The sequence below is a fragment of the Pistacia vera genome, unplaced genomic scaffold, assembly GCF_008641045.1.
Source record: "Pistacia vera cultivar Batoury unplaced genomic scaffold, PisVer_v2 Contig489, whole genome shotgun sequence".
Taxonomy (NCBI): domain Eukaryota; kingdom Viridiplantae; phylum Streptophyta; class Magnoliopsida; order Sapindales; family Anacardiaceae; genus Pistacia; species Pistacia vera.
This window is the reverse complement of record NW_022196322.1, coordinates 670,037-695,000: the sequence shown is the minus strand read 5'-3', so window position 1 is coordinate 695,000 and position 24,964 is coordinate 670,037. Positions and strand designations below refer to the sequence as shown.

General features: G+C 34.7%; 3 protein-coding genes across 3 annotated transcripts; 1 reads left to right on the top strand and 2 right to left on the bottom strand.

The window, feature by feature from the left end:
- Window positions 1–9,659: 9,659 nt before the first annotated feature.
- Window positions 9,660–10,427, bottom strand: LOC116104934 (mitogen-activated protein kinase kinase 5-like). Its single transcript, XM_031391358.1, has one exon. The coding sequence runs from the start codon at window positions 10,425–10,427 to the stop codon at window positions 9,660–9,662; it is 768 nt and encodes a 255-aa protein (XP_031247218.1).
- A 3,334-nt stretch (window positions 10,428–13,761) lies between these two features.
- On the bottom strand, window positions 13,762–15,458 carry LOC116104933. The gene is made up of 3 exons (XM_031391357.1): window positions 15,429–15,458; window positions 14,494–14,946; window positions 13,762–13,950 (listed from the first exon to the last, which is right to left on the bottom strand). Exons 1-3 carry the CDS (start codon window positions 15,456–15,458, stop codon window positions 13,762–13,764), a joined length of 672 nt encoding a protein of 223 aa, XP_031247217.1.
- Window positions 15,459–15,560: 102 nt separating this feature from the next.
- LOC116104932 ((R)-mandelonitrile lyase-like) lies at window positions 15,561–23,324 on the top strand. Its single transcript, XM_031391356.1, has 3 exons — window positions 15,561–15,687; window positions 21,657–23,172; window positions 23,270–23,324. The coding sequence occupies exons 1-3, from the start codon at window positions 15,561–15,563 to the stop codon at window positions 23,313–23,315; spliced, it is 1,689 nt and encodes a 562-aa protein (XP_031247216.1). The 3' UTR covers window positions 23,316–23,324.
- The last annotated feature ends 1,640 nt before the right edge of the window (window positions 23,325–24,964 follow it).

Sequence of the window (24,964 nt, the reverse complement as noted above, 5' to 3'; positions counted from 1 at the left end):
TACACCTGTCTCCTGTTTATTTGCTGAATAAGAAAATGAATATTTGTCTTGTTTGTGATCCCAAAATGTCTTGTGCAAACAAGAAAGACATAAAAGTTAAAGTTTAACTTTTTTGTCCCCTATCCTTTAACGTGTTGATCCTTTATATTCTCTCGTTTTATATTGTTGGACAAGAAACCACACTACATTTTTCTGCCTCTCTGAATATTCTCTGAGGTTCTTGTTTTTGTTAAGGTTTCTTCTATGCTTTGGTAGACTTTAAATTACCCTCATCACTTATCCTTGTGTGAGATCTTAGGTTGTTGTTTTCCCTTGTGAAGAGAGCTTGAGTGTAAGCTACTGTCCTGTCTTCATTGTTGAACCCTGAGAGGAACTCTTCTTCAACATTACTATGGTTGTGCACGTGAAGCTTGCTGTGATGGCTTGAAGTTCAACCGAAGAAGATTGAATCACCGTGTAGAAAACAGGGAGTGTTTTACTATTGTGGATATCTTACTTTGTATTTGAACTCATAAGTATTTCATAGTGAATTGCTTCCTCTGGACGTGGTCCCATTGATGTAGGCTTGATGCCGAACCATATAAAAATGAGCGTGTTCTTTACTTATTTTTATGTATGTTTTAATTCAGTTATTCCCAACTTATTTGCATTAAATTGAACAAGTAACCCATTTAGCATAAGTTTTAATCACTTGGTAACCCCTTTAAAACTTTCAATATATATGTACATTAATTTGAAATCATTGAAACTGGGATTATCACTCTAGCCTGAGCTTTCAAGAAATTTTAGGAAAATCCCAAATGTTTGGAAAGTAGACAAATTACCTCACATGTGATTTGTGAATTTTATTACAATGGGTGTAATAACCCAAGATGTCAAAGCCATGTTCTCAACTCAAAATAGTCCTTTAGAAGTTAATTTTATGTTAAAAAGCATATATAAAATCTAACTAAGAGCAAAATAGTCATTTGGAACGGTATGAATCAATTATCCATAAAAAGGCATTAGGGGCAAAATAGTCGTTTTACCTATGGATAAGCATTGTAAAAAGTCAAGGATGAGTAGATTTAATTTTCTTTAATGGCATTAATTAAGTAATAATTATGTCTAGTGCCAAATGACTAAATTGCCCTTATATGAGAAATTAAGGACTTATGAGTTAGATAATTAAAGTAGTTGGGCAATAAGGTAATTACATGTTATAAGGGAGATGAAAATTAAATTCAATAAATTTTATCCATAAATTTCATTCAAGGAAGGAGAATGAGCCATTTTCTTCAACTTTTCACCATTTTCTCTCAAATTCCACCATAACTTCTCTAATCCAAGTTTTCTCTCTCTATCGATCAAAGAAGATTGGCCTAATTTTCTTCACAGGAGCAAGAATTGTGGGGAAAATTCTTCAAAAAGGTAAGGAAGAACCTTCTATGACTTTAGGGATTATGCTAGGGTTTGTAGATTTTAATGAAACCTTAAATTAAGGTTTTAAGGCATAGAATTAGTTGATGGCAATTGTAGTTGAACTCATTAATGTTATTTATTACCTTGAATTCATTATACATGAATTTATTACTATTTATGTTTTATGAGTTCTTATGTTTAATTGAAGAAAATGAAGTATTGATGTTAATTGTGGCAAAACTTGTAGTATTGGAGGTCACATGGTGTTGAATGGTTGCTATTAGAAGTGTTGATTTGTTGTTTGCATTAACTTACAATGTTATAGCAATGATGGATGATCATGGGAATGATGTTTTACACTTCCTTTAAGATGTTAAAGACTATTAAAGGGAGGTTTAATTGATCTATAAGTTGACGTATTTGTTAATTGTCAATAGAAGTTGATATGACATGGTTTAATATGAAAATTTCAAATTTGGCAAGTTTAGGGGTTATGTTAAACATACTTCAATATTTCGACTATAACTTGAGTTATAAAAATCAAAATAAGATGATTCTTAAAGCATTAGGAAGTTAAAACAAAGCCCTATAAATTTTATGTTTAGGCCCAAAGCCAATCGTTTGAGAAATGGATGGAAAATGGCCTAAAGAATAAACTTCTGGTTATTAAAGTTTAAGATTTAACATGATTAATTCTTATGATTATTAATTGATTATTAATGTATTGTTATAATTACGCTATGTACTAATGTTTACGCATTAGTTAGATGATCTTTGAAAGATATACATGGTCATGAAGTCAATGCATGATTAATATTATGAAATGGCATGAAGATGCAATGTAATATATGTTTTAAGATGATGAATGTGAGCAAGAGGTAATGTAAATGGATTGATAATCCATAAATGAATCAAAAGTATTAAGCTCACTAAAACATGTATTTACTTGCCATAAGATGTTAGAGATGCATATAGACAGGATGGAAAATGCGTAACCGTATCCTCATATACCAGTTGAGAAAAGATAAATATATGCTTTAGATGCTAAAGAATACGTAAGCATACATCTCGATGATCTGAGCTCTAGATGAATTTGAGGCTAGATGAGAGGAAAGATGAATATATGTTTTAGATGCTAAATAACTCGTAAACATATCCTCGTATACCGGTTGAGGAAAGATGAATATATGCTTTAAATGCTAAATAACCCATAAGCATGTCTCACGATGATATGAGCTCTAAATGAATTTGAGGCTAGATGATATGAAATGCTTAAGACACTAGTAAAAGTTCGATAGGCTAGACATTGGATATGCATTTAGTTGCATTATATGAGTTATGATGTTATTTACATTATGAGATGATTCGTACTCATGTTAGATGATATTTAGATGTTATGTCATGACATGTGATGTGTGTGCACTATGTTTACATACTTATTTGTATGTGTACACTTGATGTTTTATATGACCATGGGGAAGATGATGAAAAGTATATGAGTTAGTAAAGAAAATGAACCATACTTAGAAGCAAAAGACGTGTGGTATGTGAATGAATGTGTTTGAATGGATGTCAAATAACATACTTGGTATTAAATGGATCATTCCTTACTGAGCGATTAGTGCTCACCCTTTCATGGTTGAATGTTTTACAGGAAATCCAGAAGCGAGGGATGCTAGAGACAGCAAGGCTATGCGTACGTGAGGGGAGATAATTTATTGTCATCCTGACATTTTATCTTGATATAAATAATGTAAATGACAAATGTTTTTGAAACTCCTTTTTTAAGTTTCCACCATATGAATGAAATGGCATTAATATGTTTTGATTGATTGATGCCCAAATGAATTTAAGTTTTTATTTTTATTTTTGAAGGTACAAATTTTGATCCTGCGGTACATCTTATAGTAATGTTTCGGACATTATTGTTATTATTCTTGCACAGGTTTTCTAAATACAACTCGTTCCCCAAACATGAATTCTCTGGATTCTCATTAAGGGATATTCAAAGGGTGGCTAACTGAGGAGGGGTTTTACAATGGGAATAACTGATTTGTTGGAGTTTACAAATGTCCTTGCCCTTGTACATTAAAATTGTCGGTTTACCCCTAATAAAATATTGTGATTATAAAATATGAATCATTTGAGATGAGAAATAACTTTTAGATATTATTCATTAAATGAAATGAAATTATTGATGCCTGTGGAGGCTTTCTTGCTTCAAACTAGGGGTGTAAACGAGCCGAGCCGAGCCAAGCTTTTGGCTTATCGAGCTCGGCTCGTTTACAACAGTGTCGAGCTCGAGCTCGAGCCTGGCGAGCCTCAAAATTGAGACTCGAACTCGATAAGGCTCGATCAAACCACCATTTATCTGGGTTTGATCGAGCCAAGTTCCCCTTTTTTACAGCAATCTGCCTGCGTACAGCATTTCATATTTACATCCAATGTTGAATTAACCATGACAGTTTCGAACATTACAAAATCTCTATTACCTTTCAAAATCAAAAAACAGTTCTGAATATATACAAATAACATTCCTAGGAGATTACCAATTTTAGAGTGTCTGGTTCGCGATTTGGGATTTGGGGGTCTTTGATTGCGATTTGGGATTTAGGGCAACTGGGATGGGGAACTGAAATTGATGCTCTGTTTTGGTGTATCATGTTATTTCAAATTTGCACTTTGGGAGAGGGGGGGAGGGGGAATATCATTTTTTAAAACTTTTTTTATTGAAAAATATCAGTTTAATACCTAATAGTATAAAAAAATCACCAAAACACCCTGTGAAGTGTACAGTGCTTAATCGAGCCGAGCCAGGCTCGCGAGCCCACGAGCCGAGCTTCACTTTGTTCGAACTCGACTCGGTTAACGAACCAAGTTCGAGTCAAGTTGAACCGAGCCTTATCGAGCTGAGCTCTAAACGAGCTTTTATCGAGGCTCGCAAGCCGGCTCGGCTCGTTTACAGTCCTACTTCAAACTTGAAAGCCTTTTTTGAAAGCTTGATTTTGAGTTTAATCATCTATATACAAATGGTATATAAACTAATCAATTACATCTAATCTAATTCAATACCACAACAAATATTTCAAACTGCATGATTTTGAAATAGGTTGAATGGCAGCTTCATCAAAATTATTAAATGAGAAAGTCATCCAAAAACATGCAAGTTTTCAAAGGCAAAAATCACCGAATATTTATCAACAATATAAGACAACAAAGCTCAAAATTTTCCAATACTTAACCCTTAATTGGCCTAAAAAGACGGTATGGTAAAAGAGTGGCAAATCAAAATGTACCAAATTAAGCAGAAGAAAATACTATTGTATAGCAAATGATATTGAACATACACTGACCAGAAGATGAAAGAAATAAGAACCGGATCAGTTTAGTCAAAAATTATCTCCATCTACTTGAAATTAGAAAAACAAAAACAAGATTGATTCTTTGATCATAAAGATCGATGGAAGACTCAATCAAAGTAAAAAATTATTTCCTCCTCCAGTTATAAATGGATGACGCAACAATTCTTCTTGAAGGTTTTGGAGCTGGAGAATTCTAAGGAAAAAACTGCTGTTAAGATGGCACACACACTCAAAGAAAAGTTACAAACGGGAATGCTATTTCATTGAACAAAAAACTGAATAGAAACATGGTTTGCACTGCAGTTACACCTACTCTGCAGCAGACTTAAAATCAAAATTTAAACACCATACTTTACTAACAACTACAAACACATCCACATTACTCTGGCACCTAATACCAGCATATTTCTAGCTGAATTCACCTAAGAAACATTATAAAAACAAAGAAATGCTGTGCATTACATAGAACTAACACAACAGAACCCAGATTTTTGCCGCCGAAACTATGCAGCTCCAGTACTTCAAATATTGACCACTTCATGACCTTCCAGCATAATATCATTTGATCAACACTCCTCCTTGTATTCAGCTGGAACTCCAAGTTTGAGTCTTAATTCTTCAAACTTGGACTTATTCATTCCCTTGTCTAATATCAGTCAACTTGGTTCTCTCCCAAGCACATGACCAAGCTGATTTCTTTGCTTTGCTCTGCCTCTCTCACACATGGTATTTAATTTTGATATGTGTAGTTCGACCATGGAGAATAGGATTCTTAGCAATTGCAACCGTTGCTATTATCACATAAATGGTGGTAGACTCTCTTGATGCAGCCTCAAGTCTGTCAGAATTTTTCTCACCAGATTGCCTGGTTTGTAGCACTGCAGCAAAATGTATTCTGCCTCAGCAGTAGATTGGGCTACTGTCTCCTGTTTTTTTGAGAGCCAACTGAAGACACCAAGGTTAACAAGAAAACATATCCAAAGTGCTCTCATATCATCACTGAGCAACTGCCCATTCACTGTCTGAATAGCCTATTAACTGAATTTTTCTGCCCTTCTGACCCAGATTCCTAACTCAGTAGTCCCTTAGTACCGTAGCACCCTCTTTGCAGCCTTATAATGCATCTCACTGGCTTGCTCATGCTAACATGAGGCTGGTGGTGTAACAAATCAGCCTGGTTGCTGTCAAGTACGCACAGCATCCTATCAAGGCTTCTATAGACACCTTCATCCACCCTTTGGCACCATCTTCCTTGCTCAGCTTCTGGCTAGGAATCAGAGGGATATCACTCTTTACAATTGTTCCATATTGAACTTAATTCGCACCTCATTTGCATACTTCTTTTGACACACAAGATACCCTTTAAACTTTGGTAATATTCCATGCCAAAAAGTGCCTCATTTCACCCAAATCAGTCATGTCAAATTCCATCTCATTGCCTTTTGAACTCTTCCAACTGAACAAGATTGCTTCCAGTCACCAGTAGTCTCACATGAAAGAGAGACTATCATCATTCTCCTCTTTGTCCCTTACATAAAGGGTGGTGCTCATTGGACTTCTAGCATATCCTAGCTTGCCAAATAGTCATTATCTGCTATACCAGCTCTATGGGCCTGTTTGAGACCATACAAGCCCTTTTTGAGCAATAGACCTTCTCCTCCTTTCCCTTGACTTCATACCCCTCCGTTGCTCAATGTAGATTTCCTCATCAAGCAATCCTTGAAAAATGCAGACTTTACATCAGTTGGAAGTTTTCCCAACGAATTGTGCTGCCCTGCCATGAGAAAGTTCGAATGGTGTCCTGTCTTGCCCAGGTGCAAAGTTTCTGAAATCAACTCCAAATTGCTGTGCAACAGCCTTTAACAACAGTCTTGCCTTGAGTTTGTTTCACTGATCCATCAGGATTCAGTTTCCTTTTAAATATCCTTTAACTTGTATTACTTTTCTGTCAAGTGCCTATCAACCAGCTCCCAAGTTTGATTTTTCCTAAGTCACCATTTCATCCCTCCTGCATTGCAGCCCCCCAGGCTTTAGATTTTGCGCTTCAGCATAGCAGTTAGGCTCCATTCAGCCACATTACACCTCTCAATATGTCATGCAAGACCTGGTGCCCCAGACTGGCATTTCATCCACTCTTCAGGATTCAATTCTGCATTCTGAATTTCTGGATCTGTGTCATGTTGGCTGCTGATCCTTCTCTCAACTTGCCTCTTTTCCCAATTCCAAGTAGCTCCTTCATCCCTTGACATCCCTACTATCACAATCCTTTGGAGCATGGATTGTAATTCGTAGGCTTTAGACTGGTGCTGAGTCCAATCATGATGCCTACTTCAGCCTTCTCATCCAACTTAGTCCTTTTGTTTGCTGGAACAAACACATAACACACCACTTCCAAATACTTTCAAATGATCCACCTTTGGCTTGACACCATACCAGCTTCAAAGGAGTCTTGTTGTCAAGTGCTTTGGTGGTACCGTTAGTAGATAGATCCCAGTGTTGACACTTCTTCCCAGAAATTTTTGGCAATTTTTCTCAATCATCATGCACCTAGCCATTTCCATCACTGTCCTATTCTTTCTCTCACTCACTCCCATTTTGTTGTGAGTGTATGGACGCTGAACTGATGCCAAATTCCAGCCCCTTTGCATGCTTCTTCAAACTCATTGGAAGTGTACTCACCACCATTGTCACTTCTCATGACTTAAGTGTCAAACCGTTTGGTTTTCTACCTGCAATTTGAACCTTTTAAACACAGCAGCTACCTCACTTTTTTGATTCAAGAAATGCACCCATGTCCCTAGAGTAATCATCTATAGAGGATGAAGTACCCTCCCACTTAGAGAAGTTTGCTGCTTACCACACACATCAGTGTGCAAAAGCTGGAGCTTTTCACTTGCTCTCAAGCTTTATTTGTAGGGAATGGGGGGCCTGCTGAGTTTGCCAATTTGGCAGGTTTTGCACAATCCTTCACCTTGGTCTATTTCGGGTAGGTTACAAGGTTTTTGTGTTTAAGTTCCTTGGGCATGAATATAAAGTGTCCAAATCTCCATGCCACAACTCTGAATCATCTATCCTAGCTGAGTAGTTTTGAAAAGTAACCTTTCCCATCTATAGGAAAACCTTTTCCTTGCATTCTAACCTTCATCAATTCAGTCCCATCACTCCTCAAAATAACACAAGTGAGGTCCTTGAAATGCAGAGAATAATTTTTTTCTAACATTTGTCCTACACTAGTAGGCTCAAACTAATTTTAGGCACAAACAAAACATCAGCTATGAGTTTTAGTACCTGTTTTGGTTTGGACAGAAACATCACTTTGCCTTTCACCTCTAACAGCTCACCATTCCCACCTTCACCTTGGATTGGTAACCCTCATCTAGCTCACGAAATTGCTGGCATTTGGGGTCATATGGTTGGTGCAGCCGCTGTCAATCAACCAGACGTCAGGGCTGCTTGCAACCATGCATTCAGAGACCACAACAGCTGCTCTGAACTCTCTTCTGTCTGCTGGGAGTGCTGGGAACTTTCCACAGCTTGAGCTGCTGTTCCTGCTGATTCCCTTTGTTCTTACACACTCTTTCAATGTGCCCAATTGCTTACAAGACCTGCATTGAATGCTAGGCCGAACCAACATCTATTTCAGAGTGGTTCTTTTTCTGCAGTGAGGACAAGGAGCAAAAGTTCTTGCGCACCCACTTCTCCTCCTTGATTACTCTGCTTTTCTTTCCCTTCTTCTCTCAGCGTACCTCCTGCTTTCCCCTTGAAATCCCTTCTTTTTTTGACTTACAAACATAGCTCCTTCACTCAAATCTTCTTGCCTCGCAGCCTCCTCTGTTCTTGTGCTTGAAGGGAATGCACAAGTTCAGCTAGGCTGATTTGGGACAGGTCTTTTGAGTCTTCAAGTGAGGAATTTTTGCTTCAAATCTTTCGGGTAAACTAATCAAAACCTTCTCCACAATCCGCTGATCAGTCAACTCCTCACCAAGTAGCTAATCTTGTTTACAACTCATCAATCTATCCACATACTCCTTGACATTTTCAGTTTCTTGCATTTGAGCACTTCAAACTCTCTCCTCAAGTTTAGGATCTGCATGTTTCTGGTTTGGGTACTTCCCCCAAACTCTCCTCCTTGAGCTTGTCCCAAGCTTCTTTAGGAGTTCACAAGCCATTACCTGGAGAAGACCTGGTCAGTTACTGCAGAATGGATGCAGGGAGAGTGCTCTTGGAGTCTTTGCAACCTCCTCTTCATGAATCCTAATCTGATTCAGTGTTGGGTTTGCTCCAAGTTGAGGGATTTGTCTCTCTTCCTCCACATATTGCCATAAGGAATGGCCTCTCAAATAGGTCTTCATTTTGACACCAAACATGGTACTGCTCACCATTGAAGATAGGTGGAGAAAGAGGTGCTGATTTGTTGCCATGGAGGAGATCTTAAGGAGTTGAGCTGTGTTTGAAGAGTTGAGGTTTTAGTCTGAAAACTCACAGAGGCTCTGATACCAAATGAAGTTTTGGAGCTGGAGAATTCTAAGGAAAAAACTGCTGTTAAGATGGCACACACACTCAAAGAAAGTTACAAACGGAATGCTATTTCATTGAACAAAAAACTGAATATAACAAGGTTTGCACTGCAGTTACACCTACTCTGCAGCGGACTTAAAATCAAATTAAACAGCCATACTTTACTAACAACTACAACCCCATCACATTACCTGCACCTAATCAACAGCAATTTCTACTGAATTCACCTAAGATAAACATTATAAAAACAAAGAAATGCTGTTGCATTACAGTAGAAACTAACAGCAACATAACAACAAGACACATTTGCCGCCGAAACATGCAGCTCCAGTACTTCAATTTGACCAACTTCAGACCTTCCAGCATAATATCATTTGATCAACACTCTTCGCTCGACCTCTTCCATGGCAGATACTCTAAACAACAGTCGACGAAATCTTGAAACGCCCAAGAAGCATTATTCTTGAACTCTGAAACTCTATCATAATCATATGGCGGCCCTCCCAAATAAATCTCCATCATACTAATTCCGAAACCCCATATATCTTCTCCCAAAACATCATCACTATACAAATGATTCGACAAATACCAATGACTCTTATACAGACTCCAACCCACATTCATTCTAGAATACTTTGGCAAAACCCACATCAACTCCGTACTTAATCCAAATCCTTTAAGTTTCAAGTTACCTCTCAAATCTATAACAAAATTGTATGGACTAATGTTTCTATGAGCAAAGCCATAACTGTGCAGCCACCTTAACCCACCTAATATCTGTTTAGCAATAATAGAAAGAATATGTTCTTTATTGATTCTTATACCATGAAGATTATCGGTATAAAATTCAAAGAGTAATTGAATTTCGTACTCAGTAAAAGAGATACCGTGGCAATTGACGAGATTACGGTGGTCCATCAGGCAGAGGAAGCGAATCTCGTTTTGGAGCATGAAGTCCTCCAGCCTTTCTCTGAAGCCATATTTCACTGCAAGAATATAAGGCTGTGCGGTGGGTGTGTGTATTACATGGTGAAACTCGTAGCCGTATCCGTGGCCTATTAGCAGTTGCCGTTCAAGTTCCAAGAAGTCGATTTCTTGGGGAGGAGGATGAATTTGGTTGAAAGGAGGGTAATCGAAATTCGCCATGAGAGAGCGGGACTCCGAGGCTTCAAGAAAACCCCAAAGGTTGGCAAAGGTGTTAATGACCTCCCAGCAATTTGTGAATTTATTATGCTCAAAATTTAACTGATTTTGTTGGAATCTTCAGATACCCTTGCGGCGTCAAATTACGATTTTAACCCTACAATATTTTTTTTAATATAAAAAAGAACGAAATTAGTCATTCTAAAATGCATTTTCGCCTTCAAATTAATATTTAAGTGTAATACAATGAAGTGGCAAAATAAGATTATGCGAAACCGAAATAAATCACGACTCTTAATGTAACTCAACCTAACTAGAACTTTTCGTAAAAAAATAGTTAAAATAAAAAACGTATGTGAAAGCTAATCCATGATTTTTGATTAAATGAAATTAAGAAAAATGTTAAAGTGAACATAACCATGTTTTCTTATATTATTTTGTCAAAGAAATGAAACCAGAGATAATTAAAGTCTTCACCTCTGTTATAGTTATACGAAAGATATTGTTAGATCTAATGATGGATTAATTGTTTTAACGAATAAATAATCCATGATATTGTTAGATCTAATGATGGATTAATTGTTTTAACGAATAAATAATCCATGATATTGTTAGATCTAATGATACAATTCTATCGAGGCAGAAAAATATTGTAATAGTCTACTAATATTATGATAAATGTTCGTGTTAATACTAAAAAGAGTGGGTCTATGCGCCCCTATCATTGTACTAAAGAAGTTCCTCTTTTAACTTACCTTTAATTATTTATTCCACATTTTCTAATACTTTTTAATTACAGATTTAACGTTAATTTTTTTATTTTTTATTTTCTTTAAGTTTGCAATAGAATTGTTTGTTAAGAAATTGTTTATATGTTTCTAGTAACATAAAAATGTTAAGAAATTGTTTAGATAAATATCTCAAATGATATATCTCTTACATAGTATAATACTGTATTCATCATGAATATTTCTCTTTATCAATTAATTTTTCTTTTTATGAAGAAAAAAAAAAAACCCTTAGGGTTAAAACCGTAATTTTAGGTGCAAGGACATTTCAGAATGATTAATTTTTCTTTTTCTTTTTTATTTTTAAAGTTAAATTTTAATAAAGTAAAAAATTCCTGTGGAGGTCACTTCAACTTTGCCAAATTTAGAGATAAATAAAAAAGCAACAAAGCCTCCACATTCAACATTTTTAATTTAAGTTAAAATTAAGTAAAGAGAGTAATTTTGTATATTTAAATAACTTAAAAAAAAAAAATTGTCTCAAATGATATATAACTTACATAGTATATATAATACTATATTCATTATAAATATTTCTCTTTGAACAATTTATTTTATTTTATTTTTTATTTTTTTGGTTTAAAAAAAAAAGACCTTAGGGTTAAAACCGTCATTCTGAGGTGCAAGGACATTTCAGAATGATTAATTTTTCTTTTTTAAAAAAAATCAAAGTTAAATCGTAATCTAAGAATGTAATACTATGTTGACAAACAAATCTCACAAACTTTCTTAATTCTGACTAGACATGAACGTCTATTTTTTAGGAATGAACAGTTGTTCATCGTATACGGAACGGAATTCCTTAGGGATGAACAACCATTCATCGTATAAGGAACGGTTATTCCATGAGGAATGAATGGTCATCCCATAAGAAGGATGACCATTCCATTATAGAATGGTAGTTCCTCTAGGTGGAATGGTCATTCCATGAGAAATGACTGTTCCTTGGAGTTGGAACAGACTTTTTTAGTTCTAGTCGAAATCATTCTGCGACAATTCTAGTGAGGGCTATTAACTCAGGTGCGTTTGTGAGATGCGTTTGTTTGCCTTTCTTTATTCTTTCATTTATTGTATTGGGCGTGGTTTGTAATTTAGTAGGGTTTAGGGAGTTTAGTGATGATTACAAGAACAAAGGAAGAGTTTGTAATTTTGTCAAAAGTATGGGGGGATTTTAAATTCTTCGTACTTGTTGTCGTGGCAACATTTTAGTATTTTACCCCAAAAAATTTGCAACGGTCCACTCTCTTTTGAAATATATATGTGTTTATTTGTTTGTTTGTTTGTTACTAATAACAATGTATACTAATTACCCCGCCATCTACAAATTGATTGAAAATCAATAAAATAATGATTTTGTTCATGAAAATAATTCCAATCTCAAGATGTAATTTTGGAATTCATATACCTTATAAGTTAAAACGGCAATTAATGAAGATAGAAAGTTTGTTTATATTCCGTTTGGTTCACTATTCTAATGCTTTTTAGAATAGTATTTTAGAAAAAGTAAAGTTGAATTTAATTGCATTATTTTTACAAGAAATGTAATTGTAATGTTTTGAGTTGAATAAAGTAGGATTGGATTTTGAGAATATGAAATATTACGTAAAACTCCAAATATCCTATACTATCACCTTATTCTATCACCTTTTTATCAATTTGTTTACGTCGGTACAAAGACTTAATAAGAAAAACCTTAGTTTACAGTTAATTGGTTATTTTTTAATTTTTTTTTTTATATGTGGATATTCTTAATACAAATGTTTTTTTTTTTTTTTTTGGTTTGTTTTTTAAATAGCATAAATAACGTAATGTTATATTAAAAATATTCACTTAATATATATCTTTTTTACTGTCATATGACATATATATGTAGGATTTTTTTATAAATCTTAAAGAAAAAAAGTTTATTATATAATAAAAATAAGAGATATAGTGAACGTTATACTTGTGTAGTAGAAGAACACGGTGAAGTAGTATTTATCAATAGAGAGAAATTTCTACTTAAGAATTTATAATATAATCCAATTTTAGCATTAAAACATAACGTTCCCGTAGTGAACTTAAGGATTTTGTTAGGTTGATTTAAGTGTTTAAGGTCCCTCGAGTAAATATGAAAAGTTTGTAAACCCCAAGGAAGCTCTGCTTAATTAACCGTAGCCAGCGCCGCCGCAAAAAATGTCTCGGTGGATGGGGGTTCGAGTGCAGTCATCCGAGAGTTTCACCAGTAACATATATATGATATATTATTATAGTATATGTTACTGTACAGTAAATTTTACTTTTTAAATTATAGTAAGAACATTGATATTTACTATGTAAGTCACAATATTTAAACTGTAAACTCTAATATTTAACATAATTAGAACAAAGAAGAAATGATATGTAATAACGTAATGTTTAAACGTGTAGAATATGTTGAGTACGTTTAAGAGTTCACGCTGTAGAACTTTAAAAAATGACCGTCTGCTTCCTACTCATTTTTGAAAGTCGACGTTCACATAGAGAATTACCATAAAACTCAATATATACTGTCTATTCTCTGATAAAAATCAGGTACCAAGAAAAGGTGCATGAGTTGAGACAGAAGGGCCGTATGAATATCTCCACTCTCCACAAGCTAAGCATCTCTCCGATTCACTACTGTTCTCAAGAGTGCAAAATTTGCATGACCATACCTTCAATTTGGGGTCTCTTTTTTGTCTCTGGCTTCCACATGCTTCACATATCAGTGCCAATGGCTGCAGCAGGAACTTGTAAGCATTAGAACATGTAAAGATTGGAGAGCAAAATGCGCCCATGCACAATACACACAGCGAGGTGGGAAAATTGAAATGATTTACAGAAATGATTTAAGGATTAAACATATTATTGCAATAAAATATAATTGCATAAGATTTGATTGCAATCATAAAGAAAGAAATATGGGAAGCCTTACCAGCAAATGTCAATCCTTAAACATCTCAAATGTTGATTTCTGTTTTTATTCGACGATGTTAATTTTATGACTTAGAAATGTTGTCTACATATTCAAATGTGCCATAACATTCCATGAGAAAGCAACTTTTGAGAACTAGGATCAACATCCTTCTACTTGTATATAAATTATTATACTTGATAACTCTTACTGCAAACATTCATTAATCACGACAATACACTCGATATATAGGAGACAGATTTAATCATGATAATGTCCTCATCTTCTATTGAACTTATAGATAATAACTTTTTTAAGTTTATAGTTTATTTGAGAGCAACTTTGAACACCGCAAAAGATTGATTACCTTATTTAATAAGGTACATGTCAGGCACTCCCACAACCGTCCAACATCTACTGCTTCCGAACCAGGTGTAGATTCGATGGATGATGTTTGGTTAAATCTGCCATTAGAAATTGTGTTTGTTGTTTGAGAAGTTCCAGTAGTAGATCCAATATTGTTCTCACTCTCCAAAGTTTTGGATCCACACCAGGAATCATCATGTAGTCTCCTTTCAGCAGCCATGGCAGCAGCCTGTATTGGGCTGAGTATAGCCTTGATATTGCTATCACCACCGAGACGGTTAGGTCCTGATGGCAAAAGAGCTCCGTGACGTGCTCTGTTCTCAGCAGCAGCCAGGGCAGACTGGCGCAGCGATGACAATGGGGGTTGGGTGGAGAACCCACTCAATCGTCTCCCGGGAAGATCAAATCCTTTCCCAGACCCAGTAATTCCTTTAGCCATCAGTTCATCACATTCCTGCAGAAAAAATGAAGGAAAATAGGAAATAAAGAAATGGCTGCAAAATCAAATTGAAATAACAACTAATAACAAACGTATAGTTGATGCGACACTCAGGATGAAATGCCATCAGTTTGTGATGTATATGTGATCAGATGCCCCATTAAACATAGGGTGACAGTGATGCAATCATATCATAAGTTCCTAACACTCAACATTGTGCCATGAACTGGTGCTCTTGAAATTAGCAGTCAGGTGTGTGACTTTTCAATGAACCAGGCATTTTTCAATGCATATATACTATCACGTGTATGCATATATTGAATTTTTCAACATTTTCAATTTATGACTACAAGCTTCTTCTATAGTTATTCATTAATTTGTATACTCAACTCCAGACTAAGCAACACTGTTTACAATGAGAGCAACAAGACAACACATTGCAAGTGTGAGTTCTAGTACTCGTTATCTGGAAACTACATTCTTAATTTAGCCTATACCATAAAAAGGGATGATTCCCCATTTTCCATACTCGGTTTTAGCATACCAAAAGCAATTTCACAGTGCAGATACAAGGACACAAACGATGTCTGACAGAAGAAACTTATTAAGAGCCGCAATGCAACAGGGTCATGAACAAAAGAGTATTTGTATATCTCATAACAACCCTATCTGTATATCTCATAACAACCCTTTCTAGAGCAGTAGGAATAGTCCATAACTTGAAATCAGTCTTGTACATAGCAGACAATTTTCAAGGTTTAAATGCTAGAAAAAGTCCTACACCAACAGTAATGGATTTCAACTTCATAACAACCATTTAATTCTGAAAGTACTATATAATTCATACCAGTGCACAGGAACCAGCTGAGAGACTATTATCTGGGCTACTATTTTGATAGCATATCTATTAAATTACTTAAATGAAGAAAAGAAAGACGCACCTTTCTGATTTCATCCAAAAGGTTATAAAACTCAGCATTGTGAGGTCCATATTCATTGTGGCAGAGCTCATGAAGCATAGTATCAAGTATCTGTTCATAAGGAAAGAAATCCCAGTCCCTATTTGGCCTCCGCAGTCTCAGCTTAACCTCAGCACCTCCTCCAATGTTCAGCCCCAAAAGAGATGGATTGGATGGACTACAAATTTGAAATTATAGATGAGAGCAATAAATATGCAAAATGTATAACAAATAGAGGCAGGTCTGGAAGTCCGTACCAGAACTCAGAAAGAATCTTGACTTTCCATTTACGTTTCCGCATTATTGGTTGCACCTGCTTGGCAACTTTCTCAAGAATTTTCCTCGCTTCATCTTCTCCAATCTTGTTGAGAGGTTTAATTTCCCAGACCTTGTTAAGATCATTAAGATCCATGTGGAATTGGAAATTCTTACCGAAAACAGCAACCAAGCTGCAAGATTTTGCATGTCCACAATTGGTATCAGTGTGATAAAATAAGAATTCATGAACCTGATTATAGACTGAAGAATAGAATAAAATAAAATAAAATAAAAGAAGTAGCAATTGAATATGCAGTAGGACAGGATATAGAAGAGAGGTAGAAGTAGAGATATGGCAATGAAAAGAAAGGGAAGAAAGCTAGAAAAATAAGAAATAGAAGAAAATAAGGAACTGGGGAGGGTTAAGAGAAATAGACAACATTCACAAACACCTAAATCTTTTATATACATAGGCCAGCCATTATCCCCTAGTTCTACTCACAAAAGGAAATAGCAATTACTTAATTAGAAAAATTAAATCAAAATACTTTCTAATATAACTACTAAAGTTAATCTACTGGTTCCAGATCAGGTTGCATAATAAAACTTTGTATTTGAGTGGTAGGACAGACATAAGTTGATTCCACATACTAAAATTTTGGAGCTAAGAGGTTGGATAAACATAAGTTGATTATGGAGACAAAAGGCCCAAATGTGGATCAGGAAGTATCAATAAACAACTTTGCTCTCATTGGTGAGAGTTCGATTTCTTCCATCATAGGAAGGTTGTAGACATTTTGACACGCAATTAAAGAAGGTGAGAACATCAGGGGAGAAATCAAATGAAAATGTGGATCAGGACGCATGGATAAGCACCTTTGCTCTTTTTGGTAGGAATTCTAATTCTTACAACAGAAGAAGTTTGTTGACATTTGACAAGCAATCAAAGATGGTGAGTACACTTGGGGGGAAATCAAATTCATATTTACACTTCTAAATTTATACATTTCCAGTCGATTAATAATTTTCCTTCTCAACTATAGATATAAATATGTAATTAAGTCATCATCTTCATTAAGAAAACTAGAGATTTCTCCCTGCCACACTCACAAAAATATTAAGTCATCATCCTCGGCCGTCTTTATTAATTCTCATTCTTTTCATAATTATCATCTTTACCAACTTTATGTATGGGAGCATTTTAGCAATTACTTATCCCTATTTCTGCAACACACAAACTCTACAATTTTGAGTTGCTCCCTGTTAAAGAAAATTTATGCTCTAGGCTTATTGCCACACTAATCAGCCAACGGAAGAAGCCAGGAAAGTTATATTTCTTTTTTTCTATGTAAACAATACTCCCAGAGAGATCTCAACATCCAAGACCAAAATTACCACAAAAATACAGACTTCTCACGCTTTGTAGGAAATTTGCACACACCAATCAATGCAATCTTCCTTAAATCTTAACAAAGTCTCCTAAAAGTTCAAATTTTGAAACTAAAAATGAAATCAATGATTGAAACAAGCTTAAAATTTCAAGGGAAAAGAGTCAACACTAAGTTTTGTATGAGTTGTATGGTTTCTTTTATCACTTGATGGTTTTTAGACAGTAAAAGTGCTATCCTGTTTTCTTTTTTTCCAGTCAACCAAACAGAAAACTGAAGGAAACCCATTTCGGATGAAGTGAAAAAGTTAAGGATAGAGAGTTACCTGGAGATTGGTTGATTATCTGGAATTAGCACCAATAAGAAAGTTGGAGAAGAAAGGGGGATATATATTTATATATGAATGAAAATTAAAATAAATAAATAAATAGCCTCAAAGTTGACGCTAACTAAAGAATGCCACGTCATATTTCAATTTTGTGCCGATAGAAAAACTACATAATACATTTCTTAAAAGAAAAATCAAAATTATAATACCTCTACAAAAAATAATAATAAAAGTAGCCTCCGATCAATATTATCTCTCATAGAAAATTTATTTAAGTTTAAATTCAATTGTTTGTTTCATTTATCTTTGTGAGATGATTTAATATAAAATTTATCCACTATTATTGAAAAGTATTATATATTTCTATAAATTATCTAAAACATCTTAAAAATATTAAAAACCTCTTTATAATGTAATTAATATTTTCAATAATTATAGTCTATACATATAAATGAAATATACCCAATTTATCAAATCACAAAAAATAAAAAGTGGAGACCATAATTATTTTAAAAAAGAGTAACTGACTTTTTCCCACCCAAGGTTTTCCTTAATGAAACTTTCCACCCAAAAGGTTTCAAACTACCACTTTCTCACTCAAAGTTTTATATTCCGTTAATACACAAAATACACTTGACTTTATCAGTCAGCGTTCGGCAAGTTACCAGGAGCCAAGGTAAGAGGGGTTTTGTAGAGTGGAGGCTAGTGGATCGAATGGTTGTGACCAATTAAATATTCGCCATCGGAAATCAGCTAAGAACAGAATACCCTAGCTTTGCAATGGCAGACAATAGGGGTGGGCAAAATTTTAGGGTAGAACCGGAACCAACGGGTACCTAGGTGTCGGTTCCAATTCTACACTGAACTGGCCATAATAGGATAGGTTCTGGTTCCAAAAAATTGGAAAAGATATTATACGGTTCCGGTTCCAGTTCCAAATCAAAGGAACTGGAACCAAAACCAAGAACTGAAACTAAATAAAGAATATGGGTTTTCTTAATAGTTTACATATCATATAAATATATAAGAAAATTTTGGTTTTTTTTTTTTTTTTTTATCTTAGTATAAAAAATCTTATTAATTTTCATTAAAAGATCCGTTTTTCAAAATATTCTTATTAATATTTAAGTTTAACTTATTACTTGGTTAAGAAATTAATATACATTAAGACATTTACGTTAAATAATAGCTTTTAAATATTTATTATTGGTGAAAACAAACAATTAAATACTTATAATCAAGCATCAAACATCAAGTAAATATAAACAAATATATTATTTAATGTTTTGCACTTAATTGTTAGGGGTGTAATTGTAATTTTATAAGGGTTAACTTGTCATTTTTTTAGAAAATTGGGGGAAATTGATAATTTTTTAGGGTACCTGGAACCAAAACCAGAACCTGTAACATAGGTTCTAGTTCCAAGTTTTTAGGAATCGGAACCAACGGTTTCGGTTCTGATTCCAAATTAAAGGAACCAACTGGTTCCGATTCTAGTTCCTTTGATTTTGGGCGGGTACTCGAACCCGTCCACCCTTAGTAGGCAATCGGTGAGAAATCAAATGCCGAAGTGAGTGGAGTTTTGTAGAGAGAAGACCATAGGTTCAAATGATGGTGACAAAGAGAGTTCTCATCGCCAGAATTGGTTTTGGGTAATAATGGAATATTAACTTTGGATGGGAAAGTGGAATTTTAAAATTTTTGGGTAGGAAAGTCATTAAGGAAAACCTTGGGTGAGAAAAAGACGTTTACTTTTTAAAAAATGGGCATCATCTTAATTCCATCATTTGGACCTAATTTAGGCATTATAAAATGATCAAGAGTGATGTTATTTTAAGTCACATCCAATCACTTTCCAAGCCCCAATAAAAGTTTTTCAAAAAAATTATTGGGGAAACGACTTACACCTACTCAGAGTTTGCTTTAAAAACAAATTGGTATCCAAAAAGTTTTGAAATGATAAATACCAACTTTTCGTCCAAATATGTTAGTAAATCTATTAACTAAAATGGTATTATCAACATTCTATCATTTTTTGGGGGGTAATTTTGACTTTTTCTGTTTTAGGGTTTGTGCATAAAAAAATAAAAAAAGTTAAAAAAGATATTGCATTAATAAAATATTAAAAAAACCCGCTCAAATCTCTTATCCTTCTTCTTCTTCTCCCCCTTCTCTTTCTCTTATCTTTCTCTTATTATCTCCCTTCTCTTTCTTCCCTTTCTTCCCTTTCTTCTCCCTCTTTTTCCTCTAGTCACTAGGCAAGAACCCGACACCGGAATATGGCCAAATCGAAAGCCTCTCTCCTCTCTCTCTTACCGTCTTCATCTCTCTCATAAAGGGGCAAAATATTATTATACATGTACAGTATCATCTTTATATTAAACCCAAAATAGAAATATGGGAATGGAAATTAAACCTAAAAAATAGATAGTGGGGTTAACTAAGAGATTTAGAAAGAAAACTATTAAACAAAGTTAATTTTGGAATAAATTATATTTTAAATATTATTGGAGCTTAGAAAAAGACTACTCCATAAATAATTGTAACATTATGCAATTTTTTTACAACATAAATATAGAAGAAATTAATTGAAAATACTAAAGTGAAATATAATGATAGCAAAGCAAAATTGAGCTTAATACAATGCATTTGAACTATCTTTGGGTACTTAAGCGATTCGATGGAGACTTTTATGTATATTATTCAAGAAGTCTTGAGTTTGAGTTGCTCTTCGATTGTTAATAGAGGTAATCACTAGAGTTCTTATCCGACCGATAATTCTAAGGTTTCGAATAATTAGTTGAGATGTATGTAATTTTTACATTTATTAATTCCATCAGGTACGGTTACAACTTTCAACTCCCCTTAATAACACTATTACTTTAATTTCTCAGAGGGGTAATTTAGTCCTTCTATAATATCGATACAAATACCATATAGTATACGTACTAAACACTAAAACTACTTGATGTGGTATAATTTTCATAACAATTTATATCACTAACAACATTTTTAGGTTCAAAAACTTTGCTTTATTTTAATTTATCAAACAAATGTCGAATTTATCATAGGTGAACTTTACGAAGTTTACAAAAATAGTGGGGTAATTTAGTCATTCTATAAATTGAACTTTATAAAGTTTACAAAAATCCCCTCCTTCCCTCCTTCAGTTTCAAAGATCACTGGTGAGGTCTGCCGCAGAGAATCCCGCTCGAAAAACAACTATATTACGATCGTTAACTGAATTCATAATCAGAAGACACCACCCTTTGCTCTACTCTTCTGATTCTCCTCCCTTGTTCCCCCAAGCCATTAATTTTTCTTCATTCTTTCAAGATTAATCACCAACCATCGTTTTTTCTTACTCTTCTGATAAAAAATGGCCAGACCCTCTTGGTTTTTTCTTCTTCACAATGCGTTCTTGGTGCTCTTTTGTTCAACTGTTTCTTGTGCAAGACGACACTTTCAACAACAACAACCGCAAGGTTAGCTTTACTCCACTTATTGCTTTTCTTTTCTCGTTTTACTTTATTTTCTGTTTGACTCCCGGGAAAACGCGACAAATGATGAGAAAATCATTCATTTTCTGGGGAAACAAACAGATTTTCCTGTTGTTTCTTTGTTAGTTTGATAAAAGAACAGAACCCTTATTGGCTCTACTGAATTGGGTTGTGTTTATAACTTGTAGAAAATTAAAAAAAAATCAATAAAAGATTAAAACTTTCATTGTCTTGTTTATTGGCTTTCATTCGATATTATTCGTTACCAAACAAAAATTTTCTTTGGTTGCAGAACCAAGTTACTTAAAGTTTGTGTACAATGCCACGGCCTTTCCATCAGAGGACTCTTATGACTACATTATTGTAGGAGGAGGCACTGCGGGGAGTCCATTAGCGGCAACAATTTCAGAATCTTTTAAAGTACTTGTTTTAGAACGTGGTGGTGTGCCCTATGGCAAGCACAATTTGATGACTCAAGAAGGGTTCTTGACCACCCTTATGGAGGTTGATACTTACAATTCTCCTGCTCAAGCCTTCACCTCTGAGGATGGAGTTCCGAATGCTCGAGGCCGTGTTCTTGGTGGCAGTAGTGCAATCAATGCTGGGTTTTATAGCCGGGCGGATAAAGATTTCTATCAGAAATCAGGTATGGATTGGGACCTTAGAGTTGTGAATGAGTCTTATGAGTGGGTAGAGAAGGCGGTTGTGTTTAGGCCTGATTTGAGAAATTGGCAATCTGCTGTTAGAGATGGGTTATTGGAGGCTGGTGTTGATCCTTATAACGGGTTTAACTTGAATCATGTTGTGGGGACTAAGATTGGTGGTTCAACTTTTGATAGTTCCGGGAGGAGGCATAGTGCCGCTGATCTTCTTAGTTATGCAAAAAGTTTGAATATTAGAGTGGCTGTCTATGCAAGTGTGGAGAGGATTTTGTTGGCATCTTCTTCAGCTGATTCTGGAGCTAAGCGGACGGCAATTGGTGTGGTTTATCGTGATGCAATAGGGCAGTATCATCACGCAATGTTGAGGGAAAATGGTGAGGTGATGGTATGTGCTGGTGCTATTGGGAGTCCACAGTTGTTGCTGTTGAGTGGCATTGGTCCAAGGCCTTATCTATCATCTTGGGGAATTCCGGTAGCATTTCATAATCCACATGTGGGGCAGTATCTATATGATAATCCGAGGAATGGCATCTCAATTGTGCCTCCAATCCCACTGGATCACTCATTGATTCAGGTTGTTGGCATTACTGAATTAGGGGCTTATCTTGAAGCAGCTTCCAATGTTATCCCTTTTGCATCCCCAGCTCAGTCTATTTTCATCAGGACACCGTCTTCGCCTCTTTATCTCACTGTGGCTACCCTCATGGAGAAGATTATTGGGCCAGCTTCAAGTGGTACATTAAGGCTGGCTTCAACAGATGTCAGGGTGAATCCAATTGTTCGGTTTAATTACTTCAGCAATCCAGTGGATATCGAAAGGTGTATAAATGGCACACGCAAGATTGGTGATGTTCTAAGAAGCCGATCCATGGATATTTTCAAGTTCCGTGAACGGTTTGGTGCCAGGAACTTCAGGTTTGTTGGGCCTGCATTGCCTGTTGATCAATCTGACCATGCCCAAATGGCTGAATTCTGTCACCGCACTGTTAGCACTATTTGGCATTACCATGGAGGCTGTGTTGTGGGGAAAGTAGTCGATGGTGAACTCCGTGTGCTTGGTATAGATGCTCTCCGAGTTGTTGATGGATCGACGTTTGACATATCACCAGGAACCAACCCTCAAGCTGCCTTGATGATGCTTGGAAGGTAATCTGCTTGCTTGATCTACATTATGTATAAACTCAGTTGATAGCATACATTGTATAGAGGAAATAAACTAACTCACTGGTAATTCATTTGACAGATATGTTGGACTGAAGATACTCAAAGAGCGGTTAAGAAATCGATGATCGTTTTCTTCCAGGTTTACATAGACTACTTGTATGTAGCTCTCTCTGCTACTTGTGTTAAAATGTTGTGAAATTTTCTTTTGGTAGTCAGATTCCTGTTGTATTAGAAGTAGTGGTTTTGTTGATTCATTCATTCAATGGAATAACATTGACATGCCCCATCTTTGGGCTTTTGATTTGGATTAAGGCCACTTTAACAGTCCAAACTGTCAGGTCTCGTGGAATTAAACTAAAGGCAAATCTACATCAAGGAACAATCCAAAAATAGAAAAATAAATAAATCATAGCATGTTGGTAGGACAGGACAGCTAGGCTCTCTTCATAATTTGTGTAGGTATGAAATATTGATCAGGATTTGGTCCAAGTTCATAGCTCTTTTCAGAAAGTTTAGCACTTTGTAATTCTATCTATATATGGGCCACTATGTAGGGCTCAAATTGCTCTTCAAGATTTCATACCAAGAATACTTTTATTTATTATTGGAGAGATTAATTTATACAAATTTTATGTTTTTTTATTTTATTATTAGTTAAGATCTAACTATACATAATTGAGTCAAACTTTATGGTATAAATTAAAACAAAAAAATAATGGTTCCTGACATTTAAGAAGTAGCAATGAATGAATGACATTTAAGAAGTAGCAATGAATGACAAAAAAATAATGGACCCAACAAAAAAGACAGAATTCAGAGCAAGTGGATGGAGAATCAAAAGATGCATATGCCACAAGTCACAAACTAAGATTTATTTGATATTCCATACAGTTTGGGATTATTAATTAATTAATTAATTAATGTCTTTTTATATATTTATACTTGTTGGCTCCATACTATATAGTATATTAGTATTTCTACTATATAGTATATTAATTAATGTCTTTATATATATGTATACCATATAGTATATTAGTATTTCTAAACTTAAGGTCTTCTTTTTTTAAATAAAGATTGGCTAACAACTCAATCTTACAAACTTTCTTTTACAATCTTAACATAACAGTTCGCAATAAGGTCGACATGACATTTTATACGACAGATAAAATTCATCGTGAGCTGACCAATTGTAAACTGTTATATCAAGGTTATAAAAGAAAATCTGTGAGATTGAGTTATAAATATAGTATTGTCTTTTTTTTTTTTTTTTTTTTTTTTGTGAATGCAATAATTGAGATAAGACCTTAGATGGGCATAAAGTTGATTCTCATTTTTAAATTATGCATTAAACACATTTGTTTATCAACAAATGGGAAATTTGGATTTCAACTTTTCAAAAGTAACATCACAAAATTATTGAAATTATTTTACAACTTTATCGTATTTCAATTCAATTTCTACACCAATATCATTACTTCCACTTTTATTCCTTGATTTTTACCTGAATATGTTGTTATTAAATTTAATTGTTATTGCCATATCATTATTATTGCAATATTTAAGTCTAAAAAATATTGGATAAATACCTTTCTTTTTGTGGCCGATGGTAAACCCTTTGGTCATTGCGGTTATTTATATCTAAGAGAGTTTTGTGTTCGAGTCGTAGGAGAAATATCTATTACATTTGTGTAATTACCTTGGTTCATTGAACTTGTAATATGGGTCTAGATACCTCGTATACCTAAAAAAAATATTGGATAAGAATGATTAATTA